Source organism: Citrus clementina, unplaced genomic scaffold (genome assembly GCF_000493195.1).
Source record: "Citrus clementina cultivar Clemenules unplaced genomic scaffold, Citrus_clementina_v1.0 scaffold_3, whole genome shotgun sequence".
Classification (NCBI taxonomy): domain Eukaryota; kingdom Viridiplantae; phylum Streptophyta; class Magnoliopsida; order Sapindales; family Rutaceae; genus Citrus; species Citrus x clementina.
The window spans coordinates 18,701,603-18,724,207 of record NW_006262339.1 but is presented as its reverse complement, the minus strand read 5'-3'; the positions used below and the strand labels follow the sequence as shown (position 1 = coordinate 18,724,207).

Genomic DNA, 22,605 nt, shown 5'->3' with positions numbered 1-22,605 from the left:
ATTTAATTTTATTTTCATTTTCAGATTTGAAGTTTTGTTAGTGCATGTAACAAAAACCAAAATCACTCCTCAAATTAAAAATAATCAGATGGAAAAATTTAAGAATTCATGAGAAATTGATTCCAACAATAATACAAAACTCATACAGTACTGCCTGCAATCCACAAAATTCAACTGTTTTGACTTAACAAAATGTACACAAAATTCTACAACTAATAACAATTAAAGAATGTTAGATCCCATATCCACTAGATACGGGATTAATTTGTCATTTATTAACTCTAAGGCATCCTCCTCTTACAACCCATTTAAGAGTGAGTTGTAACTTGTGGATTCGTAATAATTAGTATTAGAGCAGTTCAATTTTCTAAAGAAGTTAGCCCTTGCCACAACAGTTCTACCTTCACAACCTTGGGGTGTCACATAGTCAGGGTGTGAGATCCCTTGCCGTAGCGGTGTTGTCTTCGTGACCTTGTGGGTGTCACCTATTCAAAGTAAGTGAAATAATGGCAGTTCAGTCCTCTAAAGTTGGCTCTTGCCACAGTGATCCTGCCTTTGTGACCTGGGGATGTCACTTAGTCAGAATGTGTGAACTGTCGTGGATGTTAATTTTGACGAAGGGTGTAATGCTAAGATCCAACATCGACTATGTATGAGACTAGTTAGTAGTTTATTAAACCGATGTGTGAACCGCTGTGGACGTCAGTTTTGAAGAAAAGTATAATGTTAGAATTCCACATCAACTAGTTACACCCAATCGAAGTGTGTGAAACGATGGCAGTAGGAATGGCAATGAGGAGGGAAGGGGAGGGAACCAATCTCCCCATATCCGTTCTTAATATTTTGCGTATGTTTCCGTCTCCGTTAGAATTACTTGAGAGAATTTTTATCCCCTCCCCGAATAATAACAGGGGATCTCCGAGAGTCCCTGATCCCCGAATAACTAATACATTTTTTTGTTTTCGATTTTAAGTTAATCATATTAAAATAAAAAACTCAAAAAAAGTAAAGTTCAAAATATATTTTACATTAATATCCATTACAAAAGTCACATACATTAAATTAGTAAGTAACGCAACATGCAAAGGATACAAACTTCTTTTACAAACTATTATGAGCAAATTAATAGTCTAATACAAAATTGTTACAAATAAAATCGAATTTAGATTTAAAATTAACTTTTTCAATGTTGGGCACTTTATAAATGTGGACTATTCCCTTTACAGAATAATAGTTAAATCGAAGCAAATCAAGAGCAAATATTATATTAGATTAGATTAAATATTAAAATTGTGATTCGTTGTGAGCAATTATAACATCTAAAAATAAATAAAAAATAGATTTAAGTTTAAAATATTTAATGAATATTAAAATTAAAACAAATTTTTGGGCTAATAGAATATACCCGGTCTTTTTAATGTCCTAAATAAAAATTTAGGACTTTAATTAGTTAATTAGGCCTAAAAGTTTAATAATATAAATATTTTGATATTTTTTATTTTTACCAACATTTATAATTTTATAATTCAAAATTTATTATTTATTTACTAGTAATTTTAAAAAATAAAATTAAAAATTAAAATAGGGAAATGGGGAAATGGGGAGGGGTGAAATACTAATTAGGCAACCCAAGAGGGGGATAAATTGGGATTTTAAAAATTAAGCTAAGCAAACCACACAACAATCCAATCTAATGCTTTAATAAATTCGAAAATAATAAATTCAATGAAAGCACAATAATAAATGAGCAAGGGAAGAGAAAGCAAACTCAAGGATTTTTACGTGGCTCGGCAATCCCGCCTTCAAGCACACCGGACTTGAGGATTTCACTATCCGAACCTTTCCAAGGCTTCAAACGTTTACAATTGACTTCAAGGTGTCAATAAACCTTTACAATAAGAGATTATCTCTCCAATCTCTTCACCCTAAGTATTTCTCACACTTGTACACTCACAATTTGATGAGAAATGAAAACTACAACAATGAAACTCTCTTTAAGAATGGATATACAAATTGAAGAACAAAGATGATTTAATAAATGATGATTTAGGAAATTGAAGCTCAATATATGTTGTGTGCACTTGTTTTTGCTTGCCAAGATTATCAAAAATGAATTGGTTTTGAGTTTATATAGTTTGAGCTAAAAAATTAGCCATTATGCACTTTTTGGTCATAACCGGCTTACCGTTTATGAAATCCGGTTAGCCGCTTGTATGTTACCGTTAAGGCAAAAATTTGAATTTGAGAATATCTGGCATAACACTTTTCATATCCGGTTACCCGCTTTTGAAATCTGGATTGTCGCTTGCGAAATCCGGATAGCTGTTTATGCTCCAGAAGCTTACTGCCTAAAATCCGGATTGCCGTTTACCATATCCAGTTAGTTGCTTGCTACAGTAAAATATTTTTCAAATTTATAGTTAGACCCCAAAACTTTATAAAATTATATTATAACCCAAAATGTTATGAAAGTTTTCAAATAGGTCCAATTTCAGAATTTCTAAATAATACTTTGTCAATCCCAAAATTTTCTGAAGTTATGATTTCACCCAAACTAGGTGAAATTATAGAATGACCCAAAATATTTAAATAGTTTCAAATATGTCCAAATCTGAAATTTTGAAACAATATCAAAGGTTTTTAAATACTTTCATTTTAGTCCAAAATACTTTAATTCCATAACATCATTTTTTTAAAAAGCACAATTTATAAATCTTTGTTTAATCAATACATGTGGTTTGTTATCATCAAAATCAATATCTATAGTCATATAGGCTAACAATCTTCCATTTTTTTATGATGACAAAACACATTATAAAAATTTAATATAGTTATTAAAAGCTCCCCCTTAATCAATGCAAGTTATTAAAAAGACTCCCCCTGCATACATGCATATTTTTATAACACTTTTTATAACACATATTAAATTATTTTCCCCCTTCATCATCAAAAAGAAAACTTAATTGGTAAAGAAAAAGAGTAGCAAATTTTTATAAATTTAAAACATGTATTCTGCTCCCCTTCATCATCAAAAAGAAAACTTAAAGGAAAAGAATAAGAGTAGCAAATTTGTTACCTATGTTGTCCGAGTAGAAATTACGATGGAATCTCCCCCTAACAACAAGCATAACCTCAAATACAGGTTTAGTAATATTACTCCCAAATTATCATCATCATATAATCCATCAACCATAAAATGATCATGAACTATTATTCCATTAATTATCAAATCAACAACTCAAAACATAAAATCATCATATAAAAAATCATGTAATTAAATCACCATCATACTCAAAATCATCACCATAAGCACATATTAATCATAAAAAAAAAATTCAAAGTGCATGTTATTATCCCCCTTTTGACATCATCAAAATGATTTATTACTTTGTCTCCCCCTTTGGACAATAAAAAAGTTAAAAATACATATTATCCAAAATAGAACAAGTAATAAGCTAAGCAAGGGAAGGCAAAAGTCATAAGAGCATAATGTCAACAATCCAAGCCCTATAATTACTAATCACATTTTAGAAATCAAGACAACTAAACTGAACAAAGATCTAATGTGACATTTTAATAAAACTTTAAAAAAATTCATATGCTTAAGAATTTTAAAGTATATGTATTTCTCCCTTACATATCATATTTCCCTCTTCATCATCAGATATAGTAAAAAGCTCCCCCTATCAATCATCAAAAACTCAATATGAGCACATTAGTGCCACATTATCCGAATATAAAACATCTAAATATCAAACAATAATCATCTTCAATCCACAATGAAAGCAACAATGCATATGAAAATATAGGTGTATAATATAAATAGAGAACTATGGTAAAAACCATAAGGAGAGCACACTATGGAAGTAGTAATTTGAAATAATCAAAATGCACAAATTCGGATTTTCAAGATATTGAGTAAAATGGGTAAGTTTGAATCAATTAAAATCATTTTAGAGATGCGATGTATGATGTTGATTAAAAAGAAATGGTGGATTTTAAAGAGAGAGAGAAAACCGGTTGACGAATAATGAATGCCCGAATCCGGCTTGCCGGATTTCACTAGCCGGTTAGTGTCCAGTGAGGAGAGAAACGAATTCGTTTACCGGATAAAAGAATCGGCTTTTCGATTTTGAGGCAGAAAAAGAACTTTGCAAATCCGGCTTTCCGGATTTCATAACCGATTGACCGGTTTTTGCCCAGAAATAAAATTTTCTCAAACGGCTTACCGATTTTCCAATCCAGTTATTCGAAAGTCGACCCGAGAGCAACCATAAGCAAATGGCTTGCCGGGTGGTTACATGTGGTATGCCGGTTGTGCCTTAGAGATCATTTTGCCTCTTATTGAATTTTGGTTGACCCAAAAACTTGTATTGTACACACCAATTTATTTTAAAACTTGATCAATTTAAAAACATTTTGTGATTCAAAACTTTTCAATAAGCCAATTAATACATGAGACATAAATGCATACAAGACCAAACATATGAAATCGTATCAAACAATGATGTCAATTTTATAAATGAATGATGATATAACATAATTAATGGCATATGAATTCACACATATATAAGAGATGGACAATGATGATAGATAATTAAGAAGATGAAATCAAAGACCATACAATCATCAAAATCAAACAAAGGCATTATGATAAATCACTCAATGTTATACACAATGATAATTCTATCATGTAAACATACAAGCATACTTTCGTAAATTCATTTATCATGATTCATTCAACAAAATTAATATGGCAAGAATTGTTACCAAAACAATTAAATCATCTTGCCTCATCTTTTTCTCCTAGATCATACTCAAGTGATTATCCTCACAAGCTTTCATCAAGGAACTCTCCATCATTCCTTGATTGTGGTACCTACAAAGAAAACATTCACGTTGTGCCCTTTGGTACCCAAATACTCTTGGGTCCTTGAGTGTTAGTAATGGTTTCTGTTGGAACCCAAACACATTTTACTCTATAATATACTTTTCTTTTAATAGGACAACCAAGCTTTATGTGACCGTTTTGATTACAATAATGACATACAACTTGATTGTTAATAGATGTACTTTTCACAAAATAATTCTTATAATACTTTTGTTTCACATTTGGCTTATAACCAAGTCCTCCTTTATCAAACACACATTTTTGTGAATTAATCAAGTTATCCAACATCTTTTGTCCATTTGTAAATTTTAAAACAATCTCATTTAACTCATTGTTCTTCTTCTTAAGCATTTCATTTTCATTTTTCAAGTCATCTATATGATATTCTAGATGCTCATGTGAAGTGCTAGGTTTCTCATTTGATAATGCAACTCTATCATGCAATGTTTTATTCTCTAATTCTAGGCATGTAATCTTTGCACATAGAGATTCATTTTCATTTTTTAGCTCTACCATTTTCTTTTTAAGACATGCATTCTTTTTACCAATTTTCATCCATTCATCATGCAATTCTTTAAAAGCATCATGTAATTCATCATAAGTAGGAAGATCATTTACCTCATCAAGTTCATCATCCGATTCATCTCCAATTGTCATAAGAGCTAGATTTGTCATTTCTTTATGCTCTTCATCATCACTTGTTTCCTCCTCGCTATCATCCCATGTGGCTACCATTGCTTTCTTCTTGAGCTTGTTGAGAAGAGGGCATTCTGATCTTATGGCCAAGTTTCTTGCACTCATAACATTTGATTAGTTCCTTCTTCTCTTTTCGGTTCTTGAAGTCTCTAAATTTTCTTCGCTCACTGGATTTCTTAAAAAATTTTCTGAACTTCCTAGCCAGCATATCTATCTCCTCCTCATCTAGCTCGCTTTCCTCATCACTCTCATATTTTGAGGCTTTGAGAGTAATGCTTTTCTTCTTCTCCTCATTACTTTTTTCGGCTGCCAAGTCTTCCTCATAAGAAATAAGATAACCAACTAAATCATCAATAGGTAAGATATTTAAATCTTTGGCTTCCTTAATAGCAGTCCTTTTTTGTCTACATTCCTTAGGAAGCGACCTAATAATTTTCTTAACTTTCTCGCTATTTGAAAACGTCTTTCCTAGGACTCCTAGAGTGTTCACTATGTCCGTAAATCTAGTATACATAGAATACACACTCTCATTTTGTTCCATTTGGAACAATTCATATTGCCGAGTGTACCTACTAATTTTAGACTCTTTCACTTGATTCGTGCCTTTATAAACAACTTCAAGTTTCTGCCAAATTTCATTAGCACTCTCTCAACTAGATACTCTATGAAATTCTTTTTTATCTAGTGCACAAAACAAGGCATTCATAACTTTGGAATTTAAAGTACCTTTTCTCTTTTCCAATTCATTCCATTCCCGTGAAGGTTTTGGAATATCTTCCCCAACTTCATTTTTAATCAAAGACATGAAAGGACCATCACAAACAACTTCTCAAATTTCATAATCTAGTGCTTGTAAATAAATTCTCATCCTAGTTTTTCAATACGGGTAGTCATTTTCGTCAAAGAACGGTGGTTTAATTATGGACTGTCCTTCTCTAAATATTGAGTCATATTGGGTTGCCATTGATCTTTAACTCTAGATGGTTAAGTCTACACAAGAGCACCTCGCTCTGATACCAAATGAAATACTAACTAGGCAACCCAAGAGGGGGGTGAATTGGGATTTTAAAAATTAAACTAAGCAAACCACACAACAATCCAATGTAATGCCTTCATAAATTCGAAAACAATAAATTCAATGAAAGCACAATAATAAATGAGCAAGGGAAGAGAAAGCAAACTCAAGAATTTTTACGTGGTTCGGCAATCCCCGCCTACGTCCACGCCTCCAAGCACACCGGGCTTGAGGATTTCACTATCCGAGCCTTTCCAAGGCTTCAAACGTTTACAATTGACTTCAAGGTGTCAATGAACCTTTACAACAAGAGATTGTCTCTCTAATCTCTTCATCCCAAGTGTTTCTCACACTTGTACACTCACAATTTGATGAGAAATGAAAACTACAACAATGAAACTCTCTTTAAGAGTGGATGTACAATTTGAAGAACAAAGATGATTTAATAAATGATGATTTACGAAATTGAAGCTCAATATATGTTGTGTGCACTTGTTTTTACTTGCCAAGATTACCAAAAATGAATTGGTTTTGAGTTTATATAGTTTGAGCTAAAAAACTAGCCGTTATGCACTTTTTGGTCATAACTGACTTACTGTTTATGAAATTCGGTTAGCCGCTTGTATGTTACTGTTAAGGTAAAAATTTAAATTTCATAATATCTGGCATGCCGCTTTTCATACCCGGTTAGCCGCTTGCGAAATCAGATAGCTGTTTATGCTCCAAAAGCTTACTGCCCAAAATCTGGATTGCCGTTTACCATATCCAGTTAGCCGCTTGCAACAGTAACTGCTACAGTAAAATATTTTTCAAATTTATAGTTTGACTCCAAAACTTTATAAAATTATATTATGACCCAAAACGTTATGAAAGCTTTAAAATATGTCCAATTTCAGAATTTCTAAATAATACTTTGTCAATCCCAAAACTTTATGAAATTATGATTTCACCCAAACTAGGTGAAATTATAGAATGACCCAAAATATTTAAATAGTTTCAAATAGGTCCAAATATGAAATTTTAAAACAATATCAAAGGTTTTAAAATACTTTCATTTTAGTCCAAAACACTTTAATTCCATAACATTATTTTCTTAAAAAGCACAATTCATAAATCTTTGTTTAATCAATACATGTGGTTTGTTATCATCAAAATCAATATCTATAGTCATATAAGCTAACAAGGGGATGGGGATTCCACCTCATCCCCGTCCATTCCTTGAATAAGAAATTGGGTAAAAAAAATTTCATCGTCCTTTCCCCAAATAAGAAATTGAGTATGAGATTATCCTCATACCCTCCCCAAATGGGGAAAATCCCCGAGGGTACCCGTCCCAGTGAGGATTTTTGCCATCCCTAGATGGCAGTCTGGTCCTTTAAAGGTGACCCTTACCACAACAGTCCTGCCTTCATGACCTTGGGGTGTCGCCTAGTCAGAATGTGTGAACCGTTGTTAGTTCTGAAGAAGGGTGGAATGCTAGGATCCAACATCAACTAAGTATGAGACTAGTTGATAGTTTATTAACCCGATGTGTGAACTGCCATTGACGTCAGTTTTGAAGAAAAGTAGAATGTTAGAATCCCACATCAACTAGTTATGAAACTATAGATGACCAACAGGTCGTGCCGTGACAGCTCAGGCCCATCAAAGGAAGCCCACGCGTGCTTATGCTCGTGTCATGTCGTGCCCACTATGTGTTTCATGTCATGCCGTGTCTAATTTTTTTTTGCTTAGGCCTAGCCCAGCACACGTGTTGTGCGCACTCGTGTCGTGCCCACACTTGCTGTGCTATGCGTCGTGTCGTTAGGGATGACAAACAGCGGGCATGGGCCAGGCTTTTTCAAGCCCATGTCTAGGCCCACTGTTAGTTAAGTGTGCAGGCCTGGGCTGGGACTTGGGTTTTATTTATTTATTTTAAATTTTTTAAATTATTGTAAATTTAAAATAAATTAATAATCAATAAGTTATTACAATCATAGATAAATTAAAGAAAATGAATATTTTAAATTAAAATAATAAATAAAGCAAATAAAAGCTCATAACTTTAATTTTCTTTAATACTGGATTTTTTAATTCAAACGCTCTCTTAATTAATTGACACAAAAAAGAGAATTTGGTACCATAATTTTAGCTTTTTTGAATCATAATTGATTTATAAGTTAAGAATTTAAGTTTTCTTTTTTATTTTTAAATTACTTTTCAATTTTAATTATATTATTCTAATTTATAAAATCATTTTTTTTAAAAAAAGTAGTGGGCCAGGTCTAAGCCCGCGGACCCGGGCTGGGCTTGGGCCGGCCCGGGCTTTTTTGCCACCCCTACGTGTCGTGCCATGCCGTGCCTAAGGAAAAAAGCCCACTAAATTTTTCTCCTTCTTTATTTTTTTAAAGCGCATGCTAAGTTGTTATCTTATTTTTTTTCAAGCATATGTACTTTTTTGGATCCATGTGCCTTTATTCAAATTTAATGGAATCAAAAATTCAAAACTCAAGTCCATATTCAATAATAATAAGAGAATGTAATATTAGTTACTAAGTTTGACTATTTGGTGTTAGAATTCTTTTTTAGTACTTAACAACAACAATAATAATAATTTTTTTAAGGGTTAACTTAATTGTTAACTTGGAATTACGTAGAGTCATATGTCATAGTTTATAATAATATTAATACATATTTATAAATTCATGATATTTATAATTTTATTTATTAAAATCATGATATCAATTATTTATTTAATAAATTATAAACATAAATCAATTATTTTTTTTAAACTCAAAATTAAATAAATTTAAAAAACTTGAGCTAATAAAATATATTAAAAGATTCAATTTCAAGTTATTAATAAAATCATAAAATTTTAAATTTACTTTCATTAAAAAATAAAATGTGATTATTGCGTGCTTTTTCGCGTGCCGTGCTTTATCACATCTCTAATCGTACTGTACTTTTAAGGCCCACGTACCTAAAATTCTAAGTTCAGCTCAGCCCACGTGCATGACGTGTCGTGCCGCATACTCTATCGAAACCGTGCTCTTGCAGTACCATACTGTACGGACACGTGCCATCCTCGTGCCTTGTCTCGTGCTGTCCGGCCCATTAGCCACCGCTATATGAGACTAGTTGGTCGTTTATTAATCCCAAAGCACTCTTCTCTTACAAGCTGTTAGAATGTTAGGATCCCACATCATAGTAGCAAGATAGCTGGACCCCATATTCTGATATTATCTTTCCATCTTAAAAATAAATAAATAAATAATAAAACACCACAAATCATACAATTGAGTACTTGCCTTCTAGAAAGTTTTCAAATGAGGTTTCTCTCATGTTTTAAAATATTATTTACCCAAAGACTTTGAAAAAAAAAAATTGGTTTCCAATAATTATTCCTTTGAAAATTTTAGTCATCATTTGAAAATGAAAGCTAAACCATGTTCTAACTACATGTAAAGTTAATCTATTAACTATTTTAATTCAGATTTTTTATGTCATTTATTAATCCATAATCTATAAATAAATTTTTAATAAAGTTAAAAAACAAAAATCGTGTGGAATTTTTTTTAAATTTTTTGATAATTAGTAGTTTCTATTAAATTTGTTAGCTAAACCAAATGAGAGAGAAAAATTAAATGTAGCAAATGGTTTGGGCTCAATTGGGCTGGGTTTGGAATGACACCGCCCACGTACTAAGCCGAATACACTCACCCGCTGAATTTGCTAAAACACTGTACGTAACAATAATTTTATTACATTAGTTAGGTATATTTAACGTTAAAAATGAAATTAGTTTTTATATTTAATTCAAGATTAACTTAGTATTTTTTTTCCTATTAAAAAATATAATTTGATTGGATCGCATCCAATAAATTTGGTTTTGACTAAAGTCTTAGACATTGTTTGCGGTTGAAGTTGAAACAATATAAGCCGCTTATTTAATAAATTTAGACGGAAAAGGTATTTGGTAAATTTCTAAAAATAAAATTTTCTATTTTGATACTAGTTTTTAAGAATAAGTAGGAGTTTCTCTTTATTAGCCACATATTAAATAGACCATCACACTTTTTAAAAACTCATATTATATACTTAATATTTTAATAAAAAGACAAATTATATCTTTTTTTCCTCATTGACCCTAATATATAAATAAAAGTCAAGGGTAAGGTCATATGCACTCTAAAAATTTCTCTGAACACTCTATTACTATGTACACTCATCCATTAATTTTAAAAAAATAAATTATACTTTGTACACTCTTTAAAATGCCAAAAAAGTCCTCACTTAATCCTCTTTAAATTAATCATCTTAGTTACTCTACACACTCATGAAAATACCATATACACTCAAACAAATAAATCAATTAAACAATATATCCTTTGGCCAAATCAAGGACACTATTTGCTCTACTTTGCAAATTCGGAGTTTATAATCGGAAGAGAAGTGAAGATGAAATTCTTAGTCGTAGTAGTTGATTAACTACACTCAGCAATCACGGGCAAGACACGTGGTATGGGAGCTGGTCACAAGCTGAAGTCTCACCATAGGACTCAAAGGTGGGCTGATAAGTCATACAAAAGGTGTCACCTCGGCAATGAGTGGAAGAAGAAATTTGCTAGTTCTTCCCATGGAAAGAAGATTAGCACTTTTGTTCCCATGGAAAGAAGCCATTTGAAGAAAATGATGAGGTGTTGATTGTTGGATTTGGACGTAAGGGACATGCAATTGGTAACTTATTTCTGGATTATTATTATTTTTTTCCTCTGGACTATTTTGTTTGGTAACCCGCAAACATGTCTGCGGGTTTGTAATACCTTAGTGTTGCAGGCTAGCTTATAAGGATATGAATAATTGTTAAGTTATTCTAATATTGTGGAATGACACACATCTTTTGGAGACAAAAAATCAAAAAACAAAACAAAAAAAATTCAATGTTATTCTAATATTGTCACTTACCTAACCATTGAGGAAGAACAATGAAAGATTATTTGGGCTATAAACTAGAAAATTAAAAAGATCACACATACCTCATTAAAGTTAAAATCTTCACATATTGAGTTTCTTTTGTAAATATTTATTTAAGATATTTGGAAGAAAAAATCTAAGATTTAAAATAATAAAAAAATTAAACATTAATTGCAGTGCCCTAAATGAGTGTCCAAAGTAATAATATTATATATGCTCATAATAAAGTGTCATTAATAGTAATTTACATCATGAACATTTTTGTAATAAAAATATTTATAAAAATATGAGTGTTCAGAGTAATTTTTAGAGTACGTATAGCACCACCCAAAAGTTAATTTAAATTTATATCTATTTTAATTTTATCATTATAAACTAAAAATATTTTTGTTATAAAATATTTTAAATGCATGTACTTTACTTTTCAAATTCACAACAACTACAACAACACAATTTACCAAGCACTGAGTTACTTTTTTAACCAGTAGTTTATTTCATTTGCACAGTAAAAGCAGATTATTTCATTAACTACTGCAATCTAAATTAGCCCTTAATTGAGTAACAAAAAATTTAAAGAGATCATAACATTTTCAAACTATAAATTTGAAGCTAATCCCGAGTTTCAATTAAAATCTTTATGTTTTTCAAAAAGGTTTTTTTTTTTTTTTTTACAATTTTTCACTTGGTCAATGGTAAATCTTTTCCCTTTCTCGTATGGATATAAGTTGGAAGTTTCATGTCAGCATTAATTTTATAATATTAAAAAGAAAAATTGCTTGGTAACCACTTGTTTAAATTATAAAAAAACGCATGTTTATATTAGTTGATTTATTTTTATGTATTAAAGAATAAATTAACGCTATTTTGAGTTTAAATATTCTGACTAGATGTCTCAGTTTATTTAAGGGGGTTATCTTAGATTTTTTTTTTTTATTGGAAATATCGCTGTCATGTAATATTAAAAACAAGAATCCAATTTTGAATTTTAAGGAATCATACATAAGCCGATTGAAAAATAAACATCTTTGCAATTTCTATCCTCATTTGATTATTTCTACATGACGAACACGTGCACCGCACGAGTAGAGGAGCATTTCACATTTAAAATTTTTTTTTTTTTCATTCCTTTTTATGAAAAAGTATTTAGCTATATAAAACCCTTAAAAAAAAAAAAGCATGACGGGAGTGAAAAGGAAGAAAGGGTTTTAACTTTCAATCGTTCTACTACAGTGGCTGAAGCTCTGCGCATACGAGCTCTCTGTCTCTCTTACTGTAAGCTTTCTTCTTCTGTTTGTTCTTTGCATATTTTCTATTTGCATTTTAGGGTTTTAATTTTATTCAGCTTATACTTGATTTTCATCAGTAATTTCACGACATTATTATGTACAAATTTAGTTATTTTGCATTCTGATTGCTGGTGGTAAATGGGTTTTTAGGCTTTGTTCTATTCTATTAATCTTTCGAGATTTACGCTTCTAGGGTTTTATGTTGTTGGTTTTCTTGGTCTTATTTTATTTAATTTTTTAAAATCTAAATAACAATGTTATTGAGTTATGATTAATATTCTTCTCTTTTTGGCCTCTCTGTAACGTGATTGGTGCTTGCTTTGACCAAATAGTCATGGTGGGTCATTTTCTTTTTGTTAAGGATGCCAGATAACTTTGTTAAATTGACCATATTTCTATTCCATTCTATCTTGCATAGCCGCTAAAGATGCTATACGTTGAGTATTTATTATCTATACTGTTGTCAATATCATATATCTAATTTGTGTTTTTGCTCTCTCATGAAATCAAACTTGCTTTGCAGAATTTTTGTTTGCTACCAGTCTCGTGAAGGATTTTTCAATTAAGGGTTTCTTAAGTTGCAAAATGTCAGGCGGCCCTGGGCTTGAGTCTCTTGTAGATCGTATGTGCTCATTATTTTCCCATTTTATCACTGATGTCTTTCATGTGTCATTTTTGTATGCAATAGAACAAGGTGTCTAAGAGTCAAGCTTTTGGAATTTTGCTGATCTGATTTTTCTTTTACAGCTTAAAAGCAACTCTTTTTTTATTTTTTTGGTGGGGGGGGGGGGGGGGGGGGGATTTCTCAATTGTAACACTCCTTTATTCTGTTTATCTTCGTTGAAAGTATATTATAGACCTAAATCACTGTCTGGATTTGAGGTGAAGTGTAAAATAATACCTAAGGTATGGTTAACATACTTGAGGGAACATTAATTTCCTTTAATAGAATAGAAAGAGACATGATAAAAAGGTGTTAATGAAGACATTTGCTCATGAGTCTAGGCTCATAAAGCAGGAGTTTGTTTGCTTTGCTTGTAAGCAGTAAGGCTGACTAGACTTTAATAAGTCTTAAAAATTAGTTTCCTGGAGTTGGTTGTGAGGCTCTCAAAATATTTTAAAATCTCCTTTTTCATTTTTTTTCCCAACTTTAACTTTTGTTGGGGGAAGCAGTTGGAACTGTACATGTAGTTGTTGACGCTTTGTCCTGCACTTTTCAGCACTCTGTTGGGGCATAATTTTCTTCTTATCTGTAATTCTTGATTGTTTTCCTTTTTCTGCAGAGCAAATATCAGTTATCACAAATGATGGACGTAACATAGTGGTATGTTACAACACTAGCCCCGTAAATCTACATGATCTTTTAGAATATTAGTTCAGTGATCTACATTGTCTTTATCATATAATTCCTAAGGTGCATTTTCTATAATAAATGTAGGGAGTCTTGAAAGGATTTGACCAGGCTACAAATATAATCCTTGATGAATCTCATGAGCGTGTTTACTCGACTAAGGTATTTATCCTCATCTCAATGAGCTACTTTGTAATCCGCTTGCTGCCTTAGTAATTGGAGGTAAAATGGGTTTAAAGTTCAGTCGGTTTCCTTGGGAAAACCAAATGAAGCATTACTTGTGTTGAATCTGGCTGATTTTGTTATTGCAGGAAGGTGTTCAGCAACTTGTGTTGGGATTGTACATAATAAGGGGTGACAACATGTAATGCAATTTTCTTATTGTCATTACTTTATTATAGCACTTATACTTGTTACCTAATCTGTCATTATGTTAATAAAAGAATGACGAATTGATTCTTTTGATTATTGCAGAAGCATCGTTGGGGAAGTTGATGAAGAGCTGGATTCTCATCTTGACTTGTCCAATTTGAGAGCTCATCCCCTCAAACCAGTGATCCATTAATGGACTGTTAAAAGATGTAGAGCTGTTGTGGACTCAATGAAGGATTAGAACAAAAACTGATAAATTTTATGCATTAGATGTATTTATTACTTCTGAAGTCTTCGTTTTGATGTTACTGAAATTTGTATATTATTGATGTTAAAGGACCAGTTACCGAACGTTGGGGCAAGATTGATATCAGCTAAATCATAGTCGTCTGCGCTTATTCATATTTTTAAGCAATGCAGATTGCATGAAGTATAAGGTAAACCACATTATATGTGAATATTTGTTAACAGCAACAGTTAAGATCATTCCTAAAAGGATTGCAAAACCGAACCAGGGAAAAAAAAAAGGAGGAAATCATAAACAGTGATTCTATTTCATATATGTACTTAAATGTACAAAAAGGCAATCTGCACGTAATGTTTTGGTTAGGGGTGGGCAAAATCGGGTTCGGGTCAACCCGATCGGGTTTCGGGTTGTTCGGGTTAGACAAGGAACAATCCGAACATAACCCGAATTAATGACCCGACCCGAACCGACCCGAACTATATTCGGGTCGGTTCGGGTCTGGTCATTAATTCGGGTTATGTTCGGGTTGGATCGGGTTGGGTTGGATTTAAAATGGGTAGAATTGAGTTCGGGTCAATTTGGGTTAGTTCGGGTCAGTTCGGGTCAATTCGGGTCAGTTCAGGTCAGTTCGGGTCGATTGAAATCAGGTCAATTCGGGTCAGTACGTTTTTTTTTTTTTTTAAGAACCCGATCGGGTATTCGGATCGGGTCGGGTTTGACCCGAACCGATCACAACCCGATCGGGTTTGTAAATTTCAAACCGATCGGGTTTTGATCCCGACCCGATCCGACCCGAACCCGAAATTTATCGGGTCGGGTCGGGTCGGGTAAAATGCCCACCCCTAGTTTTGGTGTTGAAAATGAAACACAGAAGTCTTCTGAAGTCAAATCAGTAGCTACAGCAAGCATTTGTTGACAAGAAAACAGAACCCCAGCTTTCCGCGGCAAAAAAATTCAATAAATGAAATTCTCAAGGTTTAGTTGATGTAGAAGAAACAGATTCCCGGTTTTCTTGAGGCAAAATTTACGTCACAAAAATTCTCAAGATTTTGAACGCCGTGAGCCTGCTCTTCAAACCAAAATCTGCATGCAAAACAGTATGTTGACATGGGAAACAAGCAGTGGAGCAAAACTATCGATGGACTTTGACCAAGTCGACATCAAATTCCAGCCATGAGTAAGGTGGAATATTCTTACTATCATCTCCTCCACTTCCGTAACTACATTAGAAATAAACATGTCAAGAAAGGAATTGGCTTTCAAAGAAAATCAATAAGGAAAAGAGATTCAATCACATACCCTAGAGAGGGAGGGATGAGTAGCCTTCTCTTTTCACCAACATGCATACCTGATAATACCAATACATGCATAAAAAAGCGCAACAAAGAGTTACAATGGAGAAGGTAACTAGTAAATAACTAAGAATAGCTGCCTTCAATCATGTTAAAGGAGAAACAAAAAAATGAGTCTAAATGATTATACCTTCAAGTCCGACATTCAAGCCCTCTATAACTTCTTTTCCACCTGTTATTACCAACATGATCAAATGGATAAGACATAAGATTAGAAGAAACAAAAAAAATTAATACACCATATCATTGCAATCCAACATTTCATTTTAACAAGATATCACCTAAGTGGAACTTTAAGGGGGTGCTCCCAAGATTTGAGTCAAATACTTGTCCATTTTCCTTTAACTTTCCAGTATAAAGGACACTGATCTGCAATCAAAGAGAAGACCTTTCAATCAACAAAAATTCTTTAACATCGTCTACAGTGTGCTATAGCAGAATGTTCAAGAAAAGGGAATGAATCGACAGATAAGATGGAACTCTAGATGACAATGAATAAAAAAACAATACAAAACTCATAACTCTTCCATCATGTCATCTGGTAAGATGAGATCGGATGAAAGATCAAAACATTTTGCCCACCCCCTTAGCTGGACACAGATTCAAGAGAACTTGCCTTTTTCCCGGGTGCAGCTACCTTGCCATCTGGTTTCCCTGTTCCTAGCTTCTGAATGACTAATCCATTAGGCAAGGTCCTGAGCAGAGATAACTTGCCTTCAGCACTGCTGTTCTCAGTGACCATAACAGATCCGCTCATTGCATCCATTGATAATGGATGTGTTTCCATGTTCGAATCCTTCCCATCCTCTTCAGTTCTTCTCTTCTTCTTCTTTTTCTTCTTCTCAGGTTGAAGTTCAGCAACAGATTGATCAACATCATTCCCAGGAATCCTGCATTTAGTGTATAGAGAAAATTAAAATACTAAACTAGCCAGAATATATGCCCTTTGCATTAAAGGTAGCAAGCACATCCGTTGCAATTTAATAAACACCATTTATGAGACTACCTCTTTGAATTTGTGTGTGAGATGCAACTGCACAAGTAAAAACTATAATATAAAACATAAAAAAAAAAAACCATAATACTCACACATCAGTAACTTGCTGCTCATTTTGCTCAACTCTTCCAGGAGTATCCTGGCCCATCCTGTCATGCTTCACCTCATCATGAAGGGCTTTATCCCCTTTTATAACATTGGTACAGTCAACACTGTCAGCTTCTAGACTTTTCTGTTGCTCTTTTCTTTTCCTCTTCTTTGGCTTGGCATTATTTACAGAACCCACATTCTCGCTGCCAGATTTTATCAGAACAATAAAGATAAGTTAGATGACAAGAAGAAACAAATAGATTAGACTCCCTGATTAAAAATATTTGCAAACACGACAATATAGATCATGAGAGAGAGTAACTTATTTGCTGTTTAGCATTATTAATTATACTTAGATGCATTTTTCTTTCATTCAGTCAAAACTATGTAGCAAATGAGTTTGTGTTTGGCTTTAGTATCAATTTAGAGGAATAGTTTATTTCTTTTCTCTTGCAAAGACAGAGAGAGGATTTTTAACTAGCCGATTTATAACTGACCTATATGATTTCTAATATTCCGTAATGCAAGAATGAAATGACAAGAAGAATACTTACACATGATTAAATGTCTTCTGATTTTCTTTATTTGGAACAGGCAAATTTTGTATGATTTTGTCAGTCTCTGTATCATTTTGGAGGCCTTTTTCCTCCACTTGTGTGCCCTCCTGGGACTGCACTTTCTTTTTCTTCTTAGGCTTTACACCATTCTCCAGGCCCACTTCCGCAGAAGGCAGCACAGAATCACACATGTCAGACCTGCTTGTGTACACCAAATAAGTTGGACACACAGATTGATTAATAAGATCCAAAATCCATTGCCATTATTCATTAATCTATAACTAATGTTATATTGCTATTGAACTAAAACACAATAAGATGGAGAATGACTCATTTCAAAACTTTTGAATATCCAAAAAAAAAGAAAAGAAAAGAAAAGAGAAAACTCTATGCCAACATGGTTTTCTGTAGAATGACAAGGCATGGCCTGCACTGGGAACCAGCTAAAACAATTATATCTTCAACAGTTATACACACTCTCACCTTTTGGGCTCACCATTAACATCATCATCACTTCTTTCTTCTGACAGGATAAAGCAATTTCCTTCATCTTTCGCCTCATAAGTGCTGGTCCCACCAGATTTCCTGACATTTTTTTCTCTTGTTTCAATGTTTTCTTGTTCATCTGAACTAACCTTACAAAGAGAGGAAATTGGCTGCATATCTTCACTTTCACCATCTGATGCTGCTGCAGCAGTACTACCATCGGCTAACATTTGTTTTTGAGCACTCACATCATCATCAGAATCAATCAATTGGTAATTCTTCCTAAGCCGCCTGTGGCTTCCTTTTTGCATGTCTGGTATCTCCTCAATTTCTGGAATTAAAGACCAAAAAGTAAATATCAAACACCTTCAAATATTTATTGCTTACAAAAGCAACACCTCCAAACAAGTACCCTTTAAACTGATAAATGAAAATGAATTAATGGGGAAAAAAAAACTCAACCTTTTTGAGCACTAGCATCATCGTCAGATCCGCTCAATTGGTTCTTCTTCCTAAGCCGTCTACGGCTTCCTTTTTGCCTGTCTGGTATCTCCTCAATTTCTGGAATTAAAGACCAAAAAGTAAATATCAAACACCTTCAAATATTTATTGCTTACAAAAGCAACACCTCCAAACAAGTATCGTTTAAACCGATAAATGAAAATTCTTTATTGGCAAAATAATTTTAAAAAAATAACAGTCTAACCAGAAAATGGAATGCATTCAAACCACATAATGCAATTAATAAAACTCAATGGCCAATTCTGGTAAATCTCAGTGGAAGCATATGGAGCACATTCATCCAAAATAGCTGACAATGTCGATGTGCCAAATTGAGGTATTTCTGAATATATCCAGAAAACAGTACATTTTAAATAATAATATTCAACTTCTCACAACATCTAACTCTAATACACATTCACTTGTTACCATATCAAATAATTCTAATTGAATTAATAGTCAAAGTTTGCTTGAAACGCGGTCAGAAATTGCTTTTTCAAATGACTGAGCAGTATAACGGCTGTACTTGGACTCTTGGTACTCTCAGAAAATGTACAAAAGTATGCAAATATTTGACGGGGCCAAATTTTTTAGTTGAATTAGGAACTTAACATTTTACTTGATCAGATATTTGACTTTGGTGCTAATATCCCAAAATTTAACTTTGATATCAAGTTCATGTATGTTCACTGAAAACAAAGAAAAATAACATAATATACCTCCACCACCAGAAACAGGGGAGGGTGGTATGATGTCCAGATCAGCATCATTGATGAAACTATCGTCATATTTATCTTCATCACTATGGCCAGTGGATCTTTCTGTCTCTGTATCCGCAATATCTTCTCCATAGGATTCTCTTTCAGCTATAGTAAAGGAAAAACAAATGGAGGAAATCATATAAAAAATACCAACAACACTTACTTTTTCCCCTTTAATTGAAATAACCTTCAACTGACTGTTTAGTGTTACAATGGAGACGAACAAAAATGCAATATAAAATTTTCTGTTGGTTTGGTTTCTGTTATTGACAAGTTACCATAACAGATTAGAAAGAGATATACAGGCTCAATTGGTTAGAGTAATACAATTTTATATGGACCACCCACAGTACCCAAACTGTTCACTCGTTTTTTCTCTTTTTCTATATATTTCTAGCACAAAAAAGCAAACATGTATCAAGCATGCCTAAGGCCAAAAGCACCATATGGAAACACTATTTTTCCTGAACCCATTAAAGGATACAATTCATCATTAAGATTATAGCGCTGACCACTAGCACCCAAAAAGTAACCAGTGAGGTGAACACTTTGTGGACCAATAACCGAGAACACAACTTCATCAGCCTCCTCAAATTCTAAATTCAGTTGGCATGACTCAGCCTTCTCAGGAAACAAAGAGCACAGAAAAACAGGACTCTTGTCCCCAACATTACACTGAACCACACTTTTCTTGGGGGCAGTACCGATCCCAAGTGTTGCCTGAGTTAAACATAAAGCAAAATTATTAGCCATTTTACCACAAACCATTTCTCAGAACTAAAAACTCAGCCATTTAACTCCAGAACACCTATAAGAAAAAAGAACCAAAACACAAACGAAGATGGTGAATCCACTTGGTAAAGGAGTGCGAAGATCAAGTTTGGCTTAAAATTCTGTTATTGATGGTTATTTAAGCCTATGTGGCATTTGGTGATTAAGCAAATGAAGGGGGCCACCAGAGCTGTTAAAGTTAGTTACAATTTTAAGCTGGTCACCAGTGTATCTTATGTGTGGATTTTCTTGTAAATCTGGTCATTATTAAGGAAACTTGTGTAGGAATGCTTTGTTCACTGGAACATGTTAATTCATTCTGTATTAATCACCAATAATTAAAGGTCAAGCTAAAAGCTGTTTTCAGCCATGGATGTAGGTACTCTGTGAACTGAACCTTGTAAATCCAAGTGTCTTCTCTCTTTGTATAAACTATGTTCTTCACTTCGGTTAGGATTGTTTTAGTGATTTCTACTTCTTCGTTTTTTCCTATCATCAGCAACTTGTTCGATCAAGATTCAATCTTGATTGGAGTCAAAATACAATAAATAGAAACCCCCCCCAAAAAAAAAGAATTTCATTTAAAAAATGTTATTTAAACAATAGTTCTATCGAAACCCATTAAAGAAAACTTATAAAAATCATATATACTCAACAAATTAACAGAGACAGGAATCAGCACAAAGAAGCATTAGCCCTGGAAATGAAAATAATATTTATTTTAAGGGAAAAAAAAGAGTTAATTGGAAATTGGTTACCTGTGAAATGTGAAGCCTTCCTCTTGCATCATCAGCAGTATGAGTGAAAGGTTTTCCGGGTTTCACTTCAACTCCTGCAAGAAAATTTAGAAGATTCCCAGACCGATAAATAAAAACTTGAAACAAATAACATTATAAAATTATATATTCGAAAAAAAAAAAAAAGAAACGGTCACCCCAGAAAGCCATTGAAGTGGAACAAGAGAATTTCTTTCTCTGCCTGTTTTTCTTAAACCCTAATCAATGAAATTGAAATACTTTCTTATATAGCCCTCTCTCTCTCTCTTATTTTGCGTGATTTTATATAATTCCAGAACGCGGGTTTCTTTTGATAAATGAGCCCTATTTACATTTCAAAATAAATAAATAAGAAAAACCTATTTATAAGTTAATAACATTTGAATTCCTACATTGTTATAGTTTTTCAAATAATGATATATTTATCTAAATTGTATCATTTAGGTCCATTTATTATTTGGTAGAGGGCATCGCTGGATAAGTGCTTAAATGAAAAAAAAGGTAAATTTGTCTGGGTATTTGGCCCGAATAGTGTGACATAAGGGTGATAAAATGCTTTATCTGTTTCTTTTTTTTTTTTTTTCCCGGAGGCAATTTGTCATCTTTCGGGCCAAATAACGCCTTTCTAATAAAATGATCATACTCTCATTTACATTTTTTTGAAAATCAAGAACCTTGTTGTTGTTATTATCATGTCGGGAAAAATTTTAGTCCCATCAATCATCCTAAAAGTTTTGTAGTTCAATAAAAGTATTTTTAAATCTCAAATAAAATCTAAGCCGTCAAAACCTTTTTCTCCCTCTCTTTATTTTGCAGGAAAAAAAAAAACCATCAATTCTATTTTCATACTAATAATAAAACGACAAATAGGTGTCTTGTCTAGATCTCTTTAGTGCCTCTTTGAATTAGCTTAATTAAGCTCTTTTTAAATTTTTAAAATTAAAAAAAATCTTTTGGAATTGTTTGGATGTCAAACCAAAAATTATTTTTTAATCCAAAAAGTCTTTTAGAAAAAGGCATGATTTCTGATTTTTTCCAAAAGACCTTTTGAAAAGCTATTTTGTCATTTATTATATTTTTTATAATTCATAAACGAACCTTAAATTTACAAAGGAACAAAAAAAATTACATTCATATTTAAACTCTTAAATCCTATTTCTTACGTATATTTTCTTGTTTTGTCTCTTCATTGTTCCACCAAAAAAAAACAACAGAAGGAGCACAATCACCACACCAATCTTCTTTCAAGTAAGAATTTTTTTGTAATCTCATGTTTTGATTTGCATCTTATTTTTAATTTTTTCAGATGATGAAGAATCATCAACTAACATCAATGTTGATGAAAATGAAGTAAGTGAAATGAGAGTGGTTCGTGAAAATATTGCTCGGGAACTTATACTTAGATAAATTTAATCTAGTTATTTTTTTTTCTTTTTTTATAAAGAAAAACGGTACTTTAATTTGTAAAAGTTTAACTAGATTGATTAAATAATTATTTTG

The 22,605-nt window shown here is 32.7% G+C and overlaps 2 protein-coding genes across 2 annotated transcripts; one reads left to right on the top strand and one right to left on the bottom strand.

Moving 5' to 3' along the window:
• The first annotated feature begins 12,720 nt into the window (after positions 1 to 12,720).
• LOC18047190 (sm-like protein LSM8) lies at positions 12,721 to 15,004 on the top strand. Its single transcript, XM_006441434.2, has 6 exons — positions 12,721 to 12,830; positions 13,368 to 13,466; positions 14,128 to 14,168; positions 14,283 to 14,357; positions 14,507 to 14,559; positions 14,670 to 15,004. Exons 2-6 carry the CDS (start codon positions 13,430 to 13,432, stop codon positions 14,758 to 14,760), a joined length of 297 nt encoding a protein of 98 aa, XP_006441497.1. The 5' UTR covers positions 12,721 to 12,830; positions 13,368 to 13,429; the 3' UTR covers positions 14,761 to 15,004.
• A 661-nt stretch (positions 15,005 to 15,665) lies between these two features.
• On the bottom strand, positions 15,666 to 21,414 carry LOC18047189 (peptidyl-prolyl cis-trans isomerase FKBP43). Its single transcript, XM_006441432.2, has 13 exons — positions 21,264 to 21,414; positions 21,088 to 21,161; positions 20,043 to 20,278; positions 19,517 to 19,656; positions 18,759 to 18,857; positions 18,294 to 18,627; positions 17,808 to 18,008; positions 17,256 to 17,456; positions 16,783 to 17,056; positions 16,448 to 16,535; positions 16,297 to 16,338; positions 16,114 to 16,162; positions 15,666 to 16,034 (listed from the first exon to the last, which is right to left on the bottom strand). The coding sequence occupies exons 1-13, from the start codon at positions 21,274 to 21,276 to the stop codon at positions 15,947 to 15,949; spliced, it is 1,839 nt and encodes a 612-aa protein (XP_006441495.1). The 5' UTR covers positions 21,277 to 21,414; the 3' UTR covers positions 15,666 to 15,946.
• Between the last annotated feature and the right edge of the window lie 1,191 nt (positions 21,415 to 22,605).